Source organism: Agrilus planipennis, unplaced genomic scaffold, assembly GCF_000699045.2.
Source record: "Agrilus planipennis isolate EAB-ADULT unplaced genomic scaffold, Apla_2.0 scaffold13, whole genome shotgun sequence".
Taxonomy (NCBI): Eukaryota; Metazoa; Arthropoda; class Insecta; order Coleoptera; family Buprestidae; genus Agrilus; species Agrilus planipennis.
This window is the reverse complement of record NW_020439040.1, coordinates 624,864-645,190: the sequence shown is the minus strand read 5'-3', so window position 1 is coordinate 645,190 and position 20,327 is coordinate 624,864. Positions and strand designations below refer to the sequence as shown.

The 20,327-nt window shown below is 35.3% G+C and overlaps 2 protein-coding genes across 2 annotated transcripts in view; one reads left to right on the top strand and one right to left on the bottom strand.

Annotated features, from left to right (window-relative positions):
• Positions 1 to 20,327, bottom strand: part of LOC108744232 (L-lactate dehydrogenase-like) — a 152,311-nt gene that overhangs the window by 80,925 nt on the left and 51,059 nt on the right. The window lies entirely within an intron of this gene.
• The window catches only part of LOC108744172, a 65,229-nt gene continuing 51,871 nt past the window's right edge, over positions 6,970 to 20,327 (top strand). The window contains exon 1 of the mRNA XM_025976778.1: positions 6,970 to 7,005. Within this exon, the coding sequence (XP_025832563.1) occupies positions 6,985 to 7,005 (21 nt within the window). The 5' untranslated portion in view covers positions 6,970 to 6,984. The remainder of the gene's footprint in view (positions 7,006 to 20,327) is intronic.

Below are 20,327 nucleotides of genomic sequence, written 5' to 3'. Positions count from 1 at the left end.
ACGGCGAAAATCCTTTCGGCTTAAATGGACTTTATTACGTGGTTAATGCGTATGCGGTGCCCCCGGCTCGGCCGTTAACTAATTCCCTTTTTACCAAAAGAGACATCTAGTCGGGCTTAGTCGTTAACCAACCGTCGTTATACGATACCAGGTGCCTAACGTTTTTCCAGAAAACTCTTTTTCTACCACGTCAACTTTCATCCTTTTCAGTGCGCCGTTTTATGCCTCTCTCAGTGATTAATTCTAACCTTTGAACTGTTCAGGCTCATGCATTTTATGTAACTAATTTTATCGTTTATGTTAATACATAATTGCGCTGCTTTTTTCCAAGCAAGTAGCTTTCCATTTCACGAAATTACTTTATTTTATATTTGAAAAGACCAAAATTGGAATTTTAGTCACTAGCGTTTACAAGGATGCACACTGTCACTGCTTTACTTTCTAATCTATTCATTGAAAACGCTATAAACATCGTTAAAGCAAGGAAACTTTAGGGATATATACAAGGATAAAAGATTAGTATGCATGGATTTGCAGATGATACTGGCACCTAGCCAGGAGGAGTTAGAGGTAGCCTTAAATAAAATGGAAGCGGTGTTGACAAAAATACTCATATGTCAGAGAAGAAAAAGTAGGGAAAGAGCGAATATAAAGATAAGAAACGAGAAATTAAAAGAAGTGACTGTTATTTGGGAAACCAAACATAACAGGGTGGAAGGAATAATACAGATATAAAATAGAGAATATAACATAGGATCGAGTCGACTTCAAAAGGATGAAATCAGTTCTATGCTCGCGAACGGTTAATTTATTAATTAATGTGATGTTACAGACGAATGATGAGGATACCGCCGTGGTTAGAGAACGTTAAAAAATAGGAGAACAGAAGTCACTATGGATGTCAATAAGAAATAGGCGATCCAGCATGAAGGGCTAGTTAGAAACATATTGGAAGCAGAAACAGGAGTTAGACCTATGTAGTCTACTTATAGGGAAATGCGAAGGATAGGAAAAGTGGAAGTGCGTCTCCAATTAGTAATAAGACTGATGACCTTATGGTAATATGATAATGGGTGTCTACAATAGAAATTAGTAAAAGATTCGATAGATACAAAATGGGGTCAAAACTAAATGCTTTAGAGCATTCAATCCAATAAATAATGATTTAATGTTGGTTTATTTTCTTCAAAAAGGATATCCAAAAGTTTTCAAATGAAACGTCAAAGACGGAAGTAAACAGTCCTAAACATTCTCCCTACCGTAATAATCTATTTTTACAAAGAACTTTTTTCCTTACCTATAAAATTCGTTAACCATCTTCTACTCTTCTTTCTCATGTCAGTCGTAACCAGTCTCCATTTCAATCTACAAAACCAACAATAAAACGCAAAAAAAATATTTCTAATTTAGATTACGCCTAATCATTAAGTCCTCTTCTCATATGAAAAGAATCGTTCTTGTTAAAGTTCCACAATGACCACTACGTCCAACAGCAACATCAGCTCATTATACAATGCTCACAGCTCATCCTGAGTGGTCTTAACATCAAATGCTTAGTTTGGAGTGTTTTCTTTTACGCTTTGATCCATCATCTCGCAGTTAACAATTCACATAATGAAACGTTACCATGGCGATGCAATATGAGAAGACGGTGGGAATACTTTACACAAAGATCCCACCTGCTGTCGGTCGCTCAATTAGGTTGTATTATCTTCTGTACGAGGTAAACTGATCTACGAATTAAGACAACATCTAACTTTGTGCCTACGCAATCGACGCATTGAAAATGTTACTTAATTGCTTATACGGTAATTTCATTTAATAAAAACTTCTTAGCCATTAGATAACTGTTTACGTAATCAACAATATTTCTGCACCGCAAAAGCGATAGGTAATATGTCTATAAATACCAGGATTAACAATAAAAGAAAATGACTTAATAATCAGTAATCTCTCCTCTCTCGATAAAAACGTTTTCTGAAATTGTTTTTCTACGAAAAATACTTAATGAAACATGAAATCAAAAGTTAGGTTCAACCCATACACGTTTGCATATTTAACACCTAAATATCTATAGAATTTTCCAAATTGAGAGCATTAAATAACAACGAAATTGAAAAGGATTCCGATAGATCCTTTCGGAAAATGACCCTCTATCAAACTTTTTGAAACGTTGGATTCTAGTAGTTCTCGACGAGATCTATACGTTCCAAAGTTCCAACAAGTTTGGCAGAGGGTCATTTTCCGTAAGGATCTATCAGGGTCCTTTCGGTGAAACAAATTTTATTTACGCTTGTTATATAAGTAATTATCTTAACTTTTCTTTGTTTAGTTTTTATTTAGATGTCCTTATTAAAAGTTGATTAGCCAAAAAGAAAACTCCAAATTGCTTTGTAATTAAAGCAATACATGTATTCAATCAACCGGATCTGATTATAGAGCTTTCGTGCATTTTTTATTAAGCCTTTCCGTGATGAGTCCATCGTTTACAAGCATACGTATAAGTTGAACATATTCAATTTCCATTTCCCTACCTACTTCCTTTAAAGTGTGAGAAATTCAGTAGTTACACGGTAAAAGTATTTCGCATTTGACCGCTCAATGATTTATGTTTTTCTCAGTTATGAACCTCCTTAAAAATTCGATCTAATCATCAACTTCACCAAGATAAGGAGAGATCTCCAGTTATGTTCATCATAAGGTCGCCAGTTCTAAGACTGGTTGGACGTGTATCTCCGCTCTTTCCTATTCTGAGCTAATCTTCGCATTTCCCTAAAACTAGAACAACCCACATCCTTAACTATTTGCGAACAGTAATCTAATCTAGATATACCTCTACCCCTCTTAACTCCTGTTTCTGCCTCTAATATGTCTCTTACAAACTAGATATTGAGCTTCCACAAAGGTCAGGGATTTCACAAAATGGTAAAGACTTTCGCTGTCAGTAGGTGAACTGATTCGGATCTAAAGGCCGCCGTTGGTTAGAGTTGCTTCCTAACGATCACATCCAGCATCGGAGATGAAAGAAACTCTGAATAAGTCACCACTCGTGCTAGCTGAACGTTAGGAATCAACTCAAACCGACGACCAGAACACCATCAGTCAGGGATTTCCATTTTCCGTAAGGAAATTCGTTTCATACCTAATTCTAAAAAAAAAATATGTATATGATATTGCAGTCAGGTGTAAATTTGGCGTTCTCTTGACTATTTTGAAAACGTGGTGTTCAATAACATCGACTGTGAAACAATCTCATTAAAGGAAAAACCACATCGTATTGTTTGACCGGTTCAGTTGGCAATCAGTGTGTCCGCGTTCATTTGTTCAATCAAGACTTATTCTTTCGTTATGTAAATAAACAGCAAGAGGAGAAGACCATAGAATAATCCATCGTTAATGGTCGTCGGTGGTGCTAAGTCTCGGTTTTATTTAGTCCTGCCGTCGTCGGCGGTGTGTGTTTCTCTTTCGGTTCGGACGCATACTGCCGTCGCCAATATTTATATAACCTGACAATGGCAGCCTTCTGTTTTACAACAAAGATAGTGCGGAATCACGATTCTTTGTCACTGGCTGAATAGCCGCTTATGGCGCGTCGATCCATTGTTATGCCCGTTCGGGATAAAAAGTGACCACGGCTTGTCTCACCACCGCCGAGCTGTCCCAATTCACTCGATTCGATCGATTTCAGAAACAACGAGGAACGTAGACTCATTGTCACTAAAACTATCTAACAACGTCCCTCTTCTGCTTTATTAACATTCTTTTAACACTACGTTTCGTTACAATCAAATACCGTAGGAAATTAGGCACAAAATGACCTCTGGTGAAAGAAAATACTTTTCCAACGAATTTCTCTTGATCCGTCGTTAACGAGCCGTCAATGATTGAGAGCAGTAAGCAGTTTGGTAGCCGCGTTATCTTATCGACCTTCATTATCGTAAGCGTCAAGTGATGAAACACTCATACCTACTTGTAACCTTCGCAACAGCTGGTACACAGACAAGTGTGACGGTTAGTAGTAGCTTGCACTCCGTTGTTTCTATTCGATTGACAATGTTACTGTTATTACCACAAAATACAAAAATAAGTTAAGTATGAAAATATTCAACAAAAAAACAATGTATTCGCACTCAGAATATGCAGACATGGTGGTCATATACGGACGGTGCAATAAGAATGCGCTGACAGCATCACGCGAATACGCGCCATCATTGTCGGAGCAGTTGGGGCTTTCGGAAAGGTCATTACCCTCATATTTATGTATATTACTGAGTGGTGCGAGATGGCTCATTTTATATTTTTTTTCGTGTACCTTTTTTTCCCTAAATTTTTCCGGAGTACTAATCAGACATACTGTATATTTAAAGGCTTTAATACATGTATGTATGTTCAAGATCCACGCAGAATTCTTACATCTGTGATTGCATTTATCATTCATTCAATACAAGTATCAATATCAACCCTTCATGTCATGTAATGGCTCAAGACTGTTGGTTCTCCTACTCTTTCTAATACTTCCTCATTTCTGATCTTTTCTATCCACGTCCTACAACACCACATGTACCAAACGTTTCAACATTTTCTAAATCAACTGTGCGCATTACCAGAAATGATTTCTTTTTATTGAGAGTTGACTTATCTAAGTATCAAAAATCAAGGCATAAATTTTTTATGTGTTGTCTACCATGAAACAATTTTTTAAACAAATTGGATCCTCCAAGGACCATTAAACAATTTCTTCTTTATAGATCTTCGGCATGATAGCGCATAATATTTTGTCCAAATTTGAGTATGGTATGTAATCGTAAAATAATCAGCAATATTTCTTGAACAAATAGTTGTAAACAAACCAATAATTCACCGGTTACAAGTCTGCCTGAAAATCTCCAATTAAATCTTATAAATCCATAGAGATAAATATCAGACGAAAAACAAGCAGTAATTATCCAAATAAAGCAAGATATTCCCGACCATAATTTACTACGTTGGTTGCATATGTAATTAAATAGATTCACATAAATACATTTATACACACATTAATTGCTTGTCTCTCGCTCAGACCTTTTACTTATTGCTTTTGGTGAAATATCCCATGTTAGAACTGCTAATTAGTCGCTGCTAAATGTGGCTTCCAATTCGCTCATCTCATTTCCAATGTAAGATATTATCTACCTATTAAAATTTGTGTGTTGTTCGGTGATACTACTGCGTAACATCACAATAAAATCCCAAATTTAGAGCAAAACTTGACGAGGTCGTAAAGATTTGTTTGTGAATAAACGGAAATTGCAAATTAGAGCAATTTTTAAATAAAGACCTACGTCCTACATTCATGGACGTATCTCCTTAATTTTAATAGGCTCTAATAGCCCTTAATGTTATTGTTGTGAGTCTCTGGCGCCATAAATATACCGGAGGGAATTATACGAGGTCTATATTGCAGTGAAGTTCCAACAGATTGTAAATGAAAACTTTCTTTATATCACTGTTGGAATTAGAAATCCCATATCCTTTATTATACCTAAATGTGCAGTTAAACCAAGAAATTTCCAAAAGATCAAGTCTGTAAAATTTTCGATTATTTTTCTTATGCCTATTGGTGCATAAGGTAATGGTTAGTTTTGTAGAGGTACCGCATCTAATACCTGCACCATATATACCAATAATTGAACCAAATTCCAGGAATATTGGCTAGTCTAGTTTGTACGTAAAACTTAACAAAAGGGTGACGCGGTGATGTCGGTATGTCCTTTTTTTTAATTATTTTAAATGCCTTAACTAACCATGGCATACAATGGTACCCCTCAATTCAATCGAATGCTTCAATTAGTTGCTTTATATTAGAGTATCAATTTTATGGACACCAGTATTTTTTTATTTGCGAATTTCTTCTTCTCAAAAAGATGTTAATGAATCCCATATATTCCAACTTTTGAGTATGTATATGAGTATTTAAGTTTTATGGTACATTTGCAAGTTCGTAAATAAACTTTGTACGTCATGGATAGGTCCCATCTCATCTCTGGAAACATAAATATTGTGGCAACCGGAGTAGAGTCACTTACGGTTGTCCTGCACGAACTTGTAAATTGATATACACGCGAAAAGAAGAGACAGTCGGCGGTAGAAACGGGTTAGAGAGAAGGAGACGGATACACGAAGGGTACAATCGAGCCGTAATACGAACCGGAAACCTTACAAACGCCGCGTATCTCCTGCACTCGTATTATGACACAATGAGGTGCATTTCTGTGGCTCGTTTAACTGAAAAATCGAATTCGAACCAATTCTCTGACGACTTCTGATCTCGTAAAACGTTTATCGTTCAATTCATGATAATTTAAGAAGTTTCTGCATGTAATACAAGTAGATGGTGCACGTGATTTATTCTCAAAATACTATTCAAAAACCAAACAGGACTAATTTTCAGCATGATACGGTCATTAACCGTCTTAACACTGTGATAATAATTTATAACAGGATCATGTTTGTTAATTAATGCTGTTAAGTAGATGTAGTAACTTTAAAAATAGTCAAACTTTTATGGCTTTCTTCTTAGAAAAGTCAATGACAAATCCTTACTATAGTAAAGTTCTTGAAAGTACATACTTATCATTAATGAGATAATTAAATTGTAGCATTTTTTTTATTTTCTTCACAAAATAATCTAATAAATTACATCTTTACAGTAATTAAAAAGAAGACTGGAACGTAATTCTTTTTCCCTTGTAGACTTGTATTTAAAATTATGTTGAATTATTTCAGTTATATTGTTAATCATCAATTGTTTACTAAGATAGGTCTAGCTGAATCATGTTACGTATTTGATGCCTACAACCTCTAATTGGCATATCCTCTGGACCACTTTGTATTTACTTAAATATTGAATGACATAAATTTACAATTTCACTATAGAAGTCTGTAATGTGTTCTTTCTCTGTTCGTTTCAGGTAAGAATCCAAATCTCCCCATTACTTTTTTGACATGAACTGCTTTGGATGTTACGTAAGTAAGTAATTCTACTAATATAATACGCGCAAACCTTGAAATTTGCGATAAATTTAAGAAAAACCGTGGAGACTTCAACGTGCGGTCAAGACAGAAACCCAAGATTTTACGTAGAAACAGTCCAATTAAAGTGGCTATAACTTTTGTTTGCCGTTCATGTTGTGTAAATGTAAGAAGCTTAACAATAAATTCTCTATTTAAGGCCATTAATAACTGCTTTCTAGAAACATATATACTAATGCGAATACGCAAATAATAATTGTTTATTTGTCGCGACTGCACACTATTTTAAATCTCGCATTCCGTCAACTCTAATAATAATTAAATTAGTATTTACATTTGTATATTTATTGTTATTTATTCTCCCACAGGGAGCATATTTCTTATTGTAAATACAATTATAGTTAATACGTGAACAAGAAAACAAAACAGCAGTGTGGTAATTACTTTTGTTAAGAGTTATGTGATAAGGGTCTGATTCTGATAAATTCTCATTAACCTTTATTACGTTTTCGCCAAAATATCCGTATCTATACAAAAAATACAATTCGATTTGGTCATGTTCCACTGCACGGGTGTACATTTATGACTTAATAAATCATTGAATCATTTGTATAAAGTTACATTACTACCAGAATTAATTGTAATTTTCACAGGATAAGACAATTCTAATAACGAATTCATTTCAATATCTCTTAAAGGACTTTTGGCCTATAATCTTAATGATTGAGATCTAAACTACAGTCAAAATCTGTTATAACGACAGCGAAGGGACTACTCATATTTGGTCGTAAAAACCGATAGTCGTGTTGTATACTTCTGACACCAAACAGTTTTTTATACGTGTATGTTGACACGAATAAATTCAAATCAAGATGAAGGAAGAATCAACTGTAATTCTTTATTAACTAATTCTAAATTATACCACAAGATTAAACGGACAGAGATTCTGGCGATAGCAAAAATGACTGGCTGACTGACTTTAATTTTACTAAGTTACTAACTTTCTAACTAACTACTATAACTGATAAGACGGAGGTTTTATACCGGTTTTAGTTTACCATTCTCTAGACGTCATGATCAAAAGTCTCTAAATTTCACTAATTATCAAAAGTTAAATATTACAAGAAATATCGAAGTTACACATTATTTCTTAAATGAATATAAACAAGAAGAATAAATGTTGTTGTCTCTAACGGAAATCGATGTTTGCTTATGTTTACTTAATTTTAGCTTAATATTTAATATTCCCAAGATAATGATTATTAAAGTTGCTATACAGGGTGAACACAAATTGAGTTGGTATCTAACAGTCGTAATAGCCGGTGACGTTGTTATTCATATATAAAATAAAACTACATTTTATTTATTTTACATAAAACTTATTATAAAAAGACATTACGTACATATAATTATCATTTTTCTATATTAATAAAATCTGAAATTTTAGTCTGTTTGGAAAACTTCTGTCGTGCGTACAGATTTTGTAGTTCACGTTTAATTTTAATTAATGTATCATTATAATTTCGCTGCATATGAAACTGTATATTAGAATAAAAAACAATTTTTCGTAATACACTGACAGAAGTAAGACCATCATTCAAAGTTGGCAATATAAATTGTTTTTCAGTCTCTTCCTGTTCGTGATTTTCCTTTTCTTCTTGTAAAATATCATCTTCCGTAGGTGGTGCACAAATTGCAATAGAGTTATCTGCATCAATAAACTCCTTAGTTTCAGTAGCAGATATTCTGAGTATTACAATAGACCCTAAACTCGACACGTTTTTGTTTACTTTTGCGATCTTACTGTACTAAATGTGGATACTGTTACCTATTCAAATTTTTACAATACAGCTGGTCGTTCTAACAGATATAATTCTCCGAAAATATCAGTCAAATGTAGTCGCTTAAAGAGATATGTCGTAATAAGCAATGTCGTAAAAACCAGTTATAAGATCTAATAGAATTAAGCCGGGACCTATGATTTTGGTCAATATAACCGGTATGTTGTTCTAAACGGTGTTGTAGTAAACGGTTTTGACTGTGTAAGAAAATATCGTCCAAACTAGCCTACTGTAATTCTGTTGAACAATTTTAAAATCTTACAATTTAGAAACCTAGAACGTTAGAACTTATTATTTACAACAATTTACATGTAATTATTCTAACGCGCTAGCCAACATTACAGTTTAGATTTTCATTTATATCTCGTGCCTTTCCCTGTTATATTTAGAAACCCACCATGCCATTGTTCTGTACTGTGCCAGGCACTCCATAGTATTTCCGTTTTCAAGCTGTACAGCATACAGTTCATCGTCCACTAGTTTTTTTTTCTAGCCCTTTAAACCAAAGCTATAATAGAAATGTTTCGATAAAATTGCTTCCGCTATTTTTCTCATTTCACGTCGTATTTTAATCGTGAAGTAACGACTGCGGCCGGGCCGATCCTGTGCCTCATGGTAGATGTGTGTGGGCCCGGGATCTGCAGGATCCGTCTTCGGATCCCACAGCCATTGATCACTCTTCATCGTGGCAACCGGTTCTTCTTCTTTCGTCTGCTCCGGCGTACACGATGCGGCCTACAGTGCCCCGTGTAACATACGAAACTTATTTTTCGAGTTACAGCAAAGAAGATCGCCCATCAAGTCTGCGAACGCGTGTACGTGTTTGTGTGTGTGTGCGTGTATATTCTCCGAATTAAACGTGTAATCTTCGACTCGTCCTTTATAATAAACGAGCTGACAAAGATTATCGCATGGGACAACTCGTTTTGTCATTATTCATTCACTACTTATGAACTGCATCGTTTTATCTTCATTTTCTTTTCTCTATATCTTCATCCGATACGTATCTAAAATTTCTTTCCTAGAAACAATCAGGATCGTCGTTATAATTACAAGTACAACTTTTTTTGGCTATTATTTGGCTTAAGTTTAATATTCACACAATGCATTCGATATTTTGGCCGCTAATCTTCAGTCTACAAACTCTGTAACTGTTTTGGTTATTTTTTTGTGCACATTTTTAGTCATTAAACTTTAAAATGAGTCTAATAAGAATACTTCTTAAACGTGAACGTGAACAGTTTTTACGAACACCAACACGGGTTTTCCTAATACTCCATAAGCTCCAAAGACTAATTACCGAAAAAGTATTGAATTTGAATCAGCTTCTTTACCAAAACCACCTTCAGTTCGGTTGATTCAACCGCTGTAGGCACTGTTGCCAACCTACTACAGGAAAAAATCCCACGCACAGGTCCAAAAAATCCCATATTTTCTCTAAAAATCACTCCACGCGCGGGTCCAAAAAGTCCCATATTCTCTCTAAAAATCCCTCCAACTTATTACTATTATTATTTTTTAATTCGTTAATTTAATCGTTTATTCGAAGAAAAAATATACAATATTTTTGTAAACATGGACAACTTTTCGTGTCGATAGGATAATACCGATAATTTTATTGTATGTAGTTATCTCGTTTCCCAAAAATGGCGACAAAACCAGGCCTTGGGGGTTTAGATGTTTAGATGTTCGGATTTTGGAACAATACACCAATTCAAACATTTATTTTTATTAGTTTTAACATCTGTTTCTGATCTGTTGACTGGTCACTTTCAAGATGTTTGCTGAAGACCATACAATGATACGAAAACAATATACAATTCAAAAAAGTTCAAGACAATTTATCGTAGAGACTTGAGCAGGTACCTGCAGGCTGCACCAGTAGACTTGAACGCACGTCGCCGTCGTATATCAACCGTTTCATCGTACAGCATTATACGATTATACGATTATAGCCGATAAAATTTTACGTTTACAATTAGAAAAATGAGCGCCTTCATAATATAATATCAGGTCAACAAAATCTAACAAAACCAACCAGAAAATGGCAAATTACAAAAAATCCCGCAAAAATAAGGAAAAATCCCTTTATCCCTCGAGAACGTCAAAAATCCCTCGAATCGGGATAAATCCCTCGAATTGGCAACACTGACTGTAGGTATGGGTCAGTTGCACTGGCGTTCTTCTTCTTCTTTTCCTTCTGCTTGTTCCCGTCGGATCCGGGCACAACAAGCACTTTGATGAAGACGTCTTTTCAGTTGTTGGCAGCTCAAGGCCATCGGGCTCGACTAGTGACAGCCGCTCTGTTGGCGCGGCGTCGCAACGGCAGCAGCAGTACGCCGAAGCTCCAACTCCTCCTTTCGCTTTACCACCAACCGACTAAAATAATAGGTTTTGTTTCGGATCGAGTCCTTCTCGTCCGCAGGCCGTCTCTTGAGCCGTCGGAATCGGCACCACTCAACTTTTATTAACTTTAACTGGACCCGCAGCTCAGGCCCTTGACCACCACGAAAACGTAACGGCAAATGCCGCTATTAACGAGGAGTAACCAGCAACAACAAGAATAAATAGATTTATCAAAAGCGGGGCTGCTTAAGGAACTAAAGCCCCCTCTCCCCCGGGAATTTCACTAATTCTAGCAAATTTGGGCTATTCACAAGAGTCTTTTTAAAATTTACCAACAACATTTTGAATGCGTCGACGCTTTAAAATAACGCTTAGGATTAGAAGGGACGGAGATGCTGTGTCCAACCTTTCTTCGGATTAAGATTTGGATCCTGCAAGAATTTTGGAAAACAGTAGAATCCGCTTATAATGACATCGAAGGGAAATGACAAACACGTCATACTAAGCGGGCATCACACAAAGCATATTCTTAGAAAATAAACAACTTTTTATTTTGGTTAGTTATTTATTTAGTTTAATAGTGAGAAAAACTACAAATTGTTTATATTTATTAACAGAAAAAGAAAAAGAACGATGAATTGTAATATCAATATACATAAGAAGGGTCAGAAAAATGAGTGAAAATATTATTATTAATCATTTGGGTCACTATAGCCGGATATGATTTCTTGAGAATTGGTCATAATAAACGATATGTCATTTTAAAGGGAGTCATTATATCCAGACTTTCCTGTAGAGAATTTAATATGAAAGCCAAACATAACACTGCAATTACTTCATATTAAGCGGTTGGTCAATATAGGCGGAGTCATAATAAACGACTTCCACTGTAAAAAGGAAATTTTCCTATTCAATATGGATCTCAGGGTTTTTCAAACTATGTTCCGCGGAATAGGATTCCATGGAGTTCACTGATGTAAAATGCGAAAGTAATCTCCTGTTATTTAAAAAAAAAAATAAGCAAATTCTTATAAAATTTGCCTACATAATATGAAAATCACCAACTAAGTAATAGGGACAATAAGACAAAAAAGCGATCTAGTTATTTCGGATTCGTAATACATTTCTTTACAACGTTAGCCACGAAACATAATTGAATAATATAATCATTTTACAATTGCCCGTACAAGAATCCTTTTGTGCTTTCAATATTACACGTAAGGCGTCGGGTTTATTCATTGATTTATTCTATTATGAACACAATGGCTCGCGTACGGTTATTATAATCGACGAAAAAACGTCTGGTGTTGCCTATGCTTCATCTCAAAACGCTAAATGACTGTTTTGATTACACGTCGCCTTTATCATCGAGTCAAAAGAGTGATTTAAACGATGTATAATTATTGTTTACAGCCATATACATACAGAAGTTGTCGAAGATGCCTTTTACCCATAGGTTTAAGTACACACGTGTGTATGGGATTCGTTCTTATCGAACGACGGTGCTATTGAAATCAAATTATAAATTTATTGAAAATTGTTTGTTCCGCTTTTATCGATCGACCCTCCGATCCGCGTATTCAATTCAGCTTCTTCCATTGATTGATCCAGCTAATTGCTTGACGTCTCTTATCAGTCGAATCTTCATTATACACGCATACCTTTAGGTGTACACATGCGTCTTCTTCATGAGAACAGAGCCCGTTTTCTTTAGCGTCAATGTTTTACGTGGTCTAAGGCGGAACCAAAATTAATAGCCTCATCGTTTTTCTTACATGTAATTTGTTTCATTCGATTTAATTATAATTTTCGCAACGTAACCTCCATTGCCTCACTTATTATTATTATTATTAGTAGTAGTAGTAGTAGTAGTGGTGGTAGTAATACATAATAAATCGAACGTTTGCCTTTTTAATTCTTATTTTCCTTTTTTCTTTTCGTTAAACTATTTTAACAAGTAATAAACGGTCGCTCCTTCTTTTGTTGTCAATATTATTTCATTATGAAATGGTATTTCAACTAATTTATAAAGTGGAAAGTAATAATTATTAAAAAAAAAATAAAAATTTTTAATTTCCACCAATACATCCGGCTCGAAGGACCAATATTTGCCGTGAAATCACGAGTAGTAGTTTCTCAAAATGTTGGGTTTAACGGAGGAAATGAAACTCGATATAAAACACTGTATATACACTTTATTTACAAATGAATTATTAACTATAAAATAACGGATTACAACTACACGGATAACGAAGAAAATATGAATTAAAAACGCAAGTTAACAAGAAGAAGGACAAAACGTAACTAAATTATCTGACAAAATCAAAAATTGTTCTGCTGCCACCACCAATACCTGATATGCAACGAAAGAGTACGAGCCAGAAGCCAATAAGGGAAAAACCCAACAAGGTATGACTCTGCCTCTAGCTATGGAATTCCTGTAACCTGCACACAATTGAATAGAATTGATAATGAAATTAACAAAGGTGGTTGCCGTCTTAGACTATCACAGAACGTGACCATTGGGACCAAATCGGCCTATCATTGTTCACAGAAGAACATTAAAGAGATATTTGACTACCTTGTATGAATTTGCAATTGTGGAGATTTCCAATACAATAATATAAAGTAGGTTGAATAATGATAAACAAATCTATCTCTGACGAATAAAAAAAAATATTAAAATTGAACTGAAACACTAGTTGTCTCAGTTCTTTATAAACTAATCGAGTTTCGACGGTGCACTTAGTAACAAGCGACTTAATTGCAACGATTATTAATCATTTGGCTTGGTTTCTAGCAGAAACTCTCTAATATCCCCCGGGGTTCGCGCCCGCATGCGTCAGACGATGGAAATAACGCGATCACTTCTCAATCAAGCTCACTAACCGGAAATGACACCTACATGTAAATTAACCAGTCATCAAGCTCATCAGAAGTCTGTAGCCAATGTCTAATTAGTTATAATTAATAATAAAAGCATCATCGTCATGGAATTCTCACTCCTGATTGTATTTCCTCTATCCATATATGTAGGCTTGTATTAACTATTACACTTTTAAGAAACTAATATTTACCCATGGTTTCGTTCGCGTTTATAACCTAAATACCTGCCAAAAATCATCGATCACTACATAAATTTTTTTTTTAATCTATCTCTCTGGAACAGTATTTTTTCTGGATAAAAGATATATGTCCTTTTCTGAACCCTTGACAATATATGTACAAAATTTCATAATGATCGGTTAAATAGTTAAGGCCTGAAATGGTAATAAACAAACAAAAAACTCACATTCACTTTTATAATATGTATTATTAGGATAATCCTACGTAGAATGCTTGTCCAATATGCCATTTTTTAATCTTAATGTTTATCAAGTAAACTGACAAAGCGAAACCCTTAATTTTTGTCGAATGTACCGATTGGGGTTTAAATTATAGACATTCAGTAACGAATCAGAGCTAACTGGAGGTAGAGGTAGGCCTAGATTAGATTACTGTTCGCAAATAGTTAAGGATGTGGGTTGTTCTAGTTTTAAACCGAGCGGCATGGCCTAGAGGTTTAGACCATTGCTTAGCATTCGGGAGGACGTCGGTTCGATTCCGGATGCCTTGGATCTCTTAGGCAAATGCTGAGGCAGTAGTATTCCACAGATAATCTTTCATTCTTTTCTGTCTTCGTTTCGTCCGTCTCAACTTTCTCACCCGAACCACCACCCACCCATTCCCACGATTCCTGAAAGTAGGCTGAAGAGGGCCTTCCGCCCTACCTTCCGGCGTAGTCCGGAGGGACTGCCCGCCCACCAGCATTACTGGCTGGTGGGAATGAAACACCCAAAAGTTTTNCCATACCAATGCCCAGGTTGGCCGCCAGAGACGCCAAAAGTTTGGAAATATTTTGTTGGTTCCAGTAAAAAAATAAGTAGAATGAATGAAACAGAGTGTAATGGAGTTTAATTGATATTAAAAATTTTAACATTAAAGGCAATCTTTTTTTTAAATAATGTTTCAAAAAAAACTAACGTTATAGAGTTTCTAGTGCCGGTAAATAACAATTGATAAAAATTGAACTACTGCAGGTAGTTATAAAAACTATACTAATAAACAATTCAATATGCTAATGAAATAAATAATGGAAGCTGCCACAAGAGTCCCACAAAAGGAATACCTATAGGGATTTATGTGCTTTTATCCGGTAGCTTGCACCATCCATCATTTTCACGTCGAACGCTGTACGAAATATTAAATTTACAACGTTCTTTTTTTCTCCGACTCGGTTTATACAACCGACGATTACAAAAAAAATAGAAAAAGTATTCTGTAATCCCCTTCCCTGACTTAACTTAATGCAACAGAGCATAACTACCGCATCTATTTTTATTAAATGTTTAAACATTCAAGTCGCATTACACAAAAACCGACGATCTTACGGTTATTTCGTCAAATTTTTTTTATTATAGCCCAATTTTTTTTGTTTTTACGAGCACCTGCACCGACTCAGTGGTTGTTTTTTTACCAATTCACCTGCCGCCGCATTCAGTACAGTTCGGTTTTGTTTGTTCGGTCGTTCGAATAAACAAAAGGGCGCTGAAGTGTAACAGAATTCGCCGGTCGAAATTAGTGGAACGGTCAAGGCAATTTTCCAAAATCATTTTCACTCTAAAACACCGTGACTAATTCATGATTCCAACGGCACAGTTACAAACAAATATCAACCGCTCTTTCAAAACCCGCACCTAAGACTTTTTGGAAAAACATAAACCTACTAATTTTCGTCATCGAAATTCAATCGAATGTTTGAAAATTTAATTAGTTTGTTATTGTTCATGATCATATTTAGAAGCCGTTTCTGATCGTAGTATTCCAAGTAATGTTTCAATTTTATTCTTGTTTCGAGAAATAATCGAAAATACGATAACATTGATAGAATACATTAGAATCGGTCATAAATTGTCTGAATGTTATTCGGCGTTCTTGCTGTGATAACCTTGTCAGAAAAAACGAACTGGAATGGTGTGATGACATGGCACGAATCGGCTGTAGGTACTTTTTAATAGGTTTCGCCTTTTTTTCTCTCTGTTTAATCGGCATGTTCATAGGAACATGTTCGTTTTCCGACCGCTGCTGCGCTAAATGAATACAAAGACTCTCAGTTCTTGCTATTGGTTCATTATTACCGAAAGAATCGAGTCGTTTGTTAGTTCATCGCGTTCTCTTCTTCGTCCAGAATCGACGAAAAAAAAAAACTAACTCGATGGTCGCGTCACTAATGTGAGACAACTTTTTCTATTCAATTATAATCGAACAGACCATAGAAATGGTATAATCGTTATTCTATAAATAATAACTATTCGGTGGATTATTATAATAGATCGGGACTTTTTTCACGTGATGGTCTCCGCGTCGGTGAAAATGCATGTAAGAGATGATGCGTGTTAAAAAATTGAATACAAGTCATTATGTTCGACGAGGTACAGGTACTACATGCATAAGTATGCTGTTCCATTAAAAAGGCTATCGTGTTTCGTCACGAACTTGATTCTTTAAATAGTTTTCGATACTTTGTTGTTAAATTAATTCGGATATGCTGTCACGCTGTCAGTCATGGTAAGACGATGAAGAAATTGACTTAACTTGAGCTAATATTTTTGCTCTCGCGTGCGCTCATTTTCAAAATTTTGTCGCTCGTACGATCATATCTGTGCTAAGAAAGTACCCATTGGCTTAGTTCGACACAGATTACAGTTTTATTAACGTTATCTTCCACTGGATACGAATTTTCAAATAAATTTCGCGGAGACTCCAACGTTGGGTCAAGAAAGAAACCCGCCGCGCCTCATTTAAATCTAATGCTGTTCAGGCGTGTATAACAATTTTTAATCAATACAATCGATTTTTTCAGTAACTAAAAGGTTCCCTCTTCCAGGATTATTTAAAACCGTTTTGTTAATCACATTGTCTTGGTTTTTATCTATGACATAATTTTTTTGTGTAAGTTCCAAATGCATGGATATAAAATTCGAAAACTTCTGATTGGATTTTAATGCAATTTCGACTCTGTTTCAAATGGGCTTTGTCTCATTTTAAACTAAAGATAACAATTTATGGTTTACTAGTACTGGTTAATTAGGTAACGAATTTTGCCTTCGGTTTCACTGTTTTATAAAGAAAGAAATGGAAGAGGAAGCAAAAAATTAAAAGCTAGATTGACTCAAAATCAAACTTTATTCTCTTTGCGATCAACTTTTAGCTATATATTTTAAAAATCTAATATTTTCTGATCTAAACTTATATACGTATGAATTGTTCTAAAGTTAAACGTGATCGCCTGTGAAGGTATTGGTTTCTACGAATCGAATTGGCCTTTTTTTTGAGATAGGATCAATTTTTTTTTGTCCATTGTTTCTTCTCAGTCTCTTACAGCAGCAAAACGGTTACATACTTACGTACAGACACTCTCTAGGTACAAAAGCAACGGCTCTTTGTACTCCTTTGTACAGGTTTGATGATTGCAAAGCAGCCTACTACTATACGATCGAAATTGCATGCTTACAAGACGAACGATGGGTGTTATCTACAGTTATTGTAATACGACAGTTACCTACATAGGTACACATACCTACCATGTATATGGACAGAATGTTTTCGATGAAGTTTTTTTACAAGCGGCAGCTTTAATTTGGCAATTTCAAGACCATTGTCTGACTGATTACTATTAGGCATGTTAATCTCTTCTAGTAATAAGTTGAAATGTAATAGTGAAGGTACAGAAATGCATATACTGTGTTGTAATTTGCATATTAGTTTCACTGTACAGGGCGTTTTTCAAATAAGTAGCAAGCTTGCAGGAGCTGATAGGAAACTACAAAACAAGAAAATTAAGTGAATGTTTTAATGGTCCGAAAATCCACCGTTTTCTTGAAAAGGTAAAGTGAAGGGCTAGTCCGGCCCTGGTAGGGTTACGCAGGGAAATACGACATTGCAACGCTGCATTCCATCAGCTATAGCATCCGTGTTGAGCGAGTATTTTGCTTGTATTTTGTGTTCTTAATACCAGGTCGAGGTGTACTTTAAATACTACTGCATACCATCAGTGATGAACAGAGTACTAATTATTTAATTAATTGTTATCGTTATGGGCGTCTAAAGTTTATTATGTCCAGTAGCGTAATCGAAAACTGAATTTATTAATCGTTCCACAACTGTCACTGTTTACATTTTCTATCGATGTTGCTTAATTGTTATCGCAATTTCTGTATACGTTGCCACGCCCAGGGCCGGCTTCCGATTGCAACTTCGATTTTCTATTGAATCTAGCTAACACCTTCAAAATCTTGCTATTTATTTCAGAAACACCCTGTATTGTGTGCAGTTTTATGTTTTTAAAACGGTTTTGCATTGAAAATGTACTCTTAAATTTCAAGGATTAACAAACTCTCTACAGGAGAACTGTATCAATTGTTGGTAGTTTTATTCTTCCATTTTTTTGTGGTGTACCCATTGTAATAATCAATAAATTTGTGAGAGGCCAGTTTAGTCAGTGACGCATCGACCCCACAGCGTCTTCGAGGGCATGTGAATTTATTGGTTCCAGAAACGTGGGCGGCCCACATTATTGTGTTTCCTTGATTCACTTCCTGCTTTTCTCATTTCAAAACGCCTTCTTCCACGTCCAGCGCACACGGAGCCACAGTAATAGTAATAACAACAACAATAATAATAATAATAATAACAGCAACCACAACAACAAAAACAACAAGTACAACAATCGTATCTATCTGGCAAAGCGCAGGAAGAACAACTCGTTCATAATAATACCTATCTATCGATTTAAAGTTAAGGTAAAAGTAACGGTGCAACTGGGGAAACCGAAGCAGAACCGAGAGACTATCGGCAATGTGGATCACTTCTATCGCTGTACCAACTATGCAGATAATAAAACTTTGCCCATCGGACTGCATATTACATAAGTATATTTTCTTTCACGCTGCAAGTAATAATGACCCTCCGTCTAATAGCAGGCATGTGCGTAACTAATCTGTCTGCTTGTAGGTATGTAAAAATTAAGATTAGGTATTTCAACCAGGATATAAATGTGGATAATTAATTACTTCAATCACCCGAAACGAAAGAGCCAATGGTGCGAGCGGCAGATGAAAAGCATGTGAAAATAGTAACATATAGGTATAAATCACCCTTTGATAGATAAGTTATTGAAGGACTAAAAAAATATGAAACCAACAATTTGAATCCAAACTGATGAAGATACAGCACAGGTTTTGGAGCCTACTGTAATAAAACAAAAGAAAAAGATCAAATTAAAGAGATATTTACTAATATTTCTAATTGAGAGCAACATCCCGATATAAAAATGTTCAGTCTCTCAGAGTCTCTGAAAGCGAGACTCGAGTCTCCGTCTCTCATCGAGTCTCTCTGGTGTCGCTGAGAGAGACTGTCGAGAGACTGTAAAAAAAACTGTTTAGAGTCTCTGAATGAGAGACTCGAGTCGCTCGTAGAGAGATCCTCATTTCGTATCCAGTCTCTGAACGAGAGACTCGAATCTCTCAATAAGTGNTCTAATGTGATGTCGTAAATAAACACATTTTTTGCGCTTACATTGCAAACGCTGGCTGAACCCTACGAGATAGATCAAAATAATGTACTACAATATTGTACATCTTAAAATGGTCTACAAAAAAGTCCGGGATGGTATATCTTTATCTCTTAGGGATAACCCACAATAACCATTTTTATCCTTTTCTTTTTATGAGAAATAATGACTTATTTACGAAGCGATTTTAAGCAATACAGCATTAATTCTTATCCAATTAAGTACTTTTAAATAGGTATTGCATTTAATATAGATCAATATGGCCCTGTACAACATGTAATTTAAATGAATATTTTCGAAGATATTACAGATTTAAAATGCAGGGACATAGCGGTAGCGGCGGTACCGGCCGGGAGGCCGGTTTGTATTGTCTAATGACAAAAAAACTGTGAATGTTGTATATAAAGACATTCTGTAGTATATTTAGTATGTTCAGGGGGTATCTTTTGAAGATTTCCCCTTTTCGATAATAATCTAAACAAAACAAAAATATATTTAGTATCAGTATTGCACCCGTG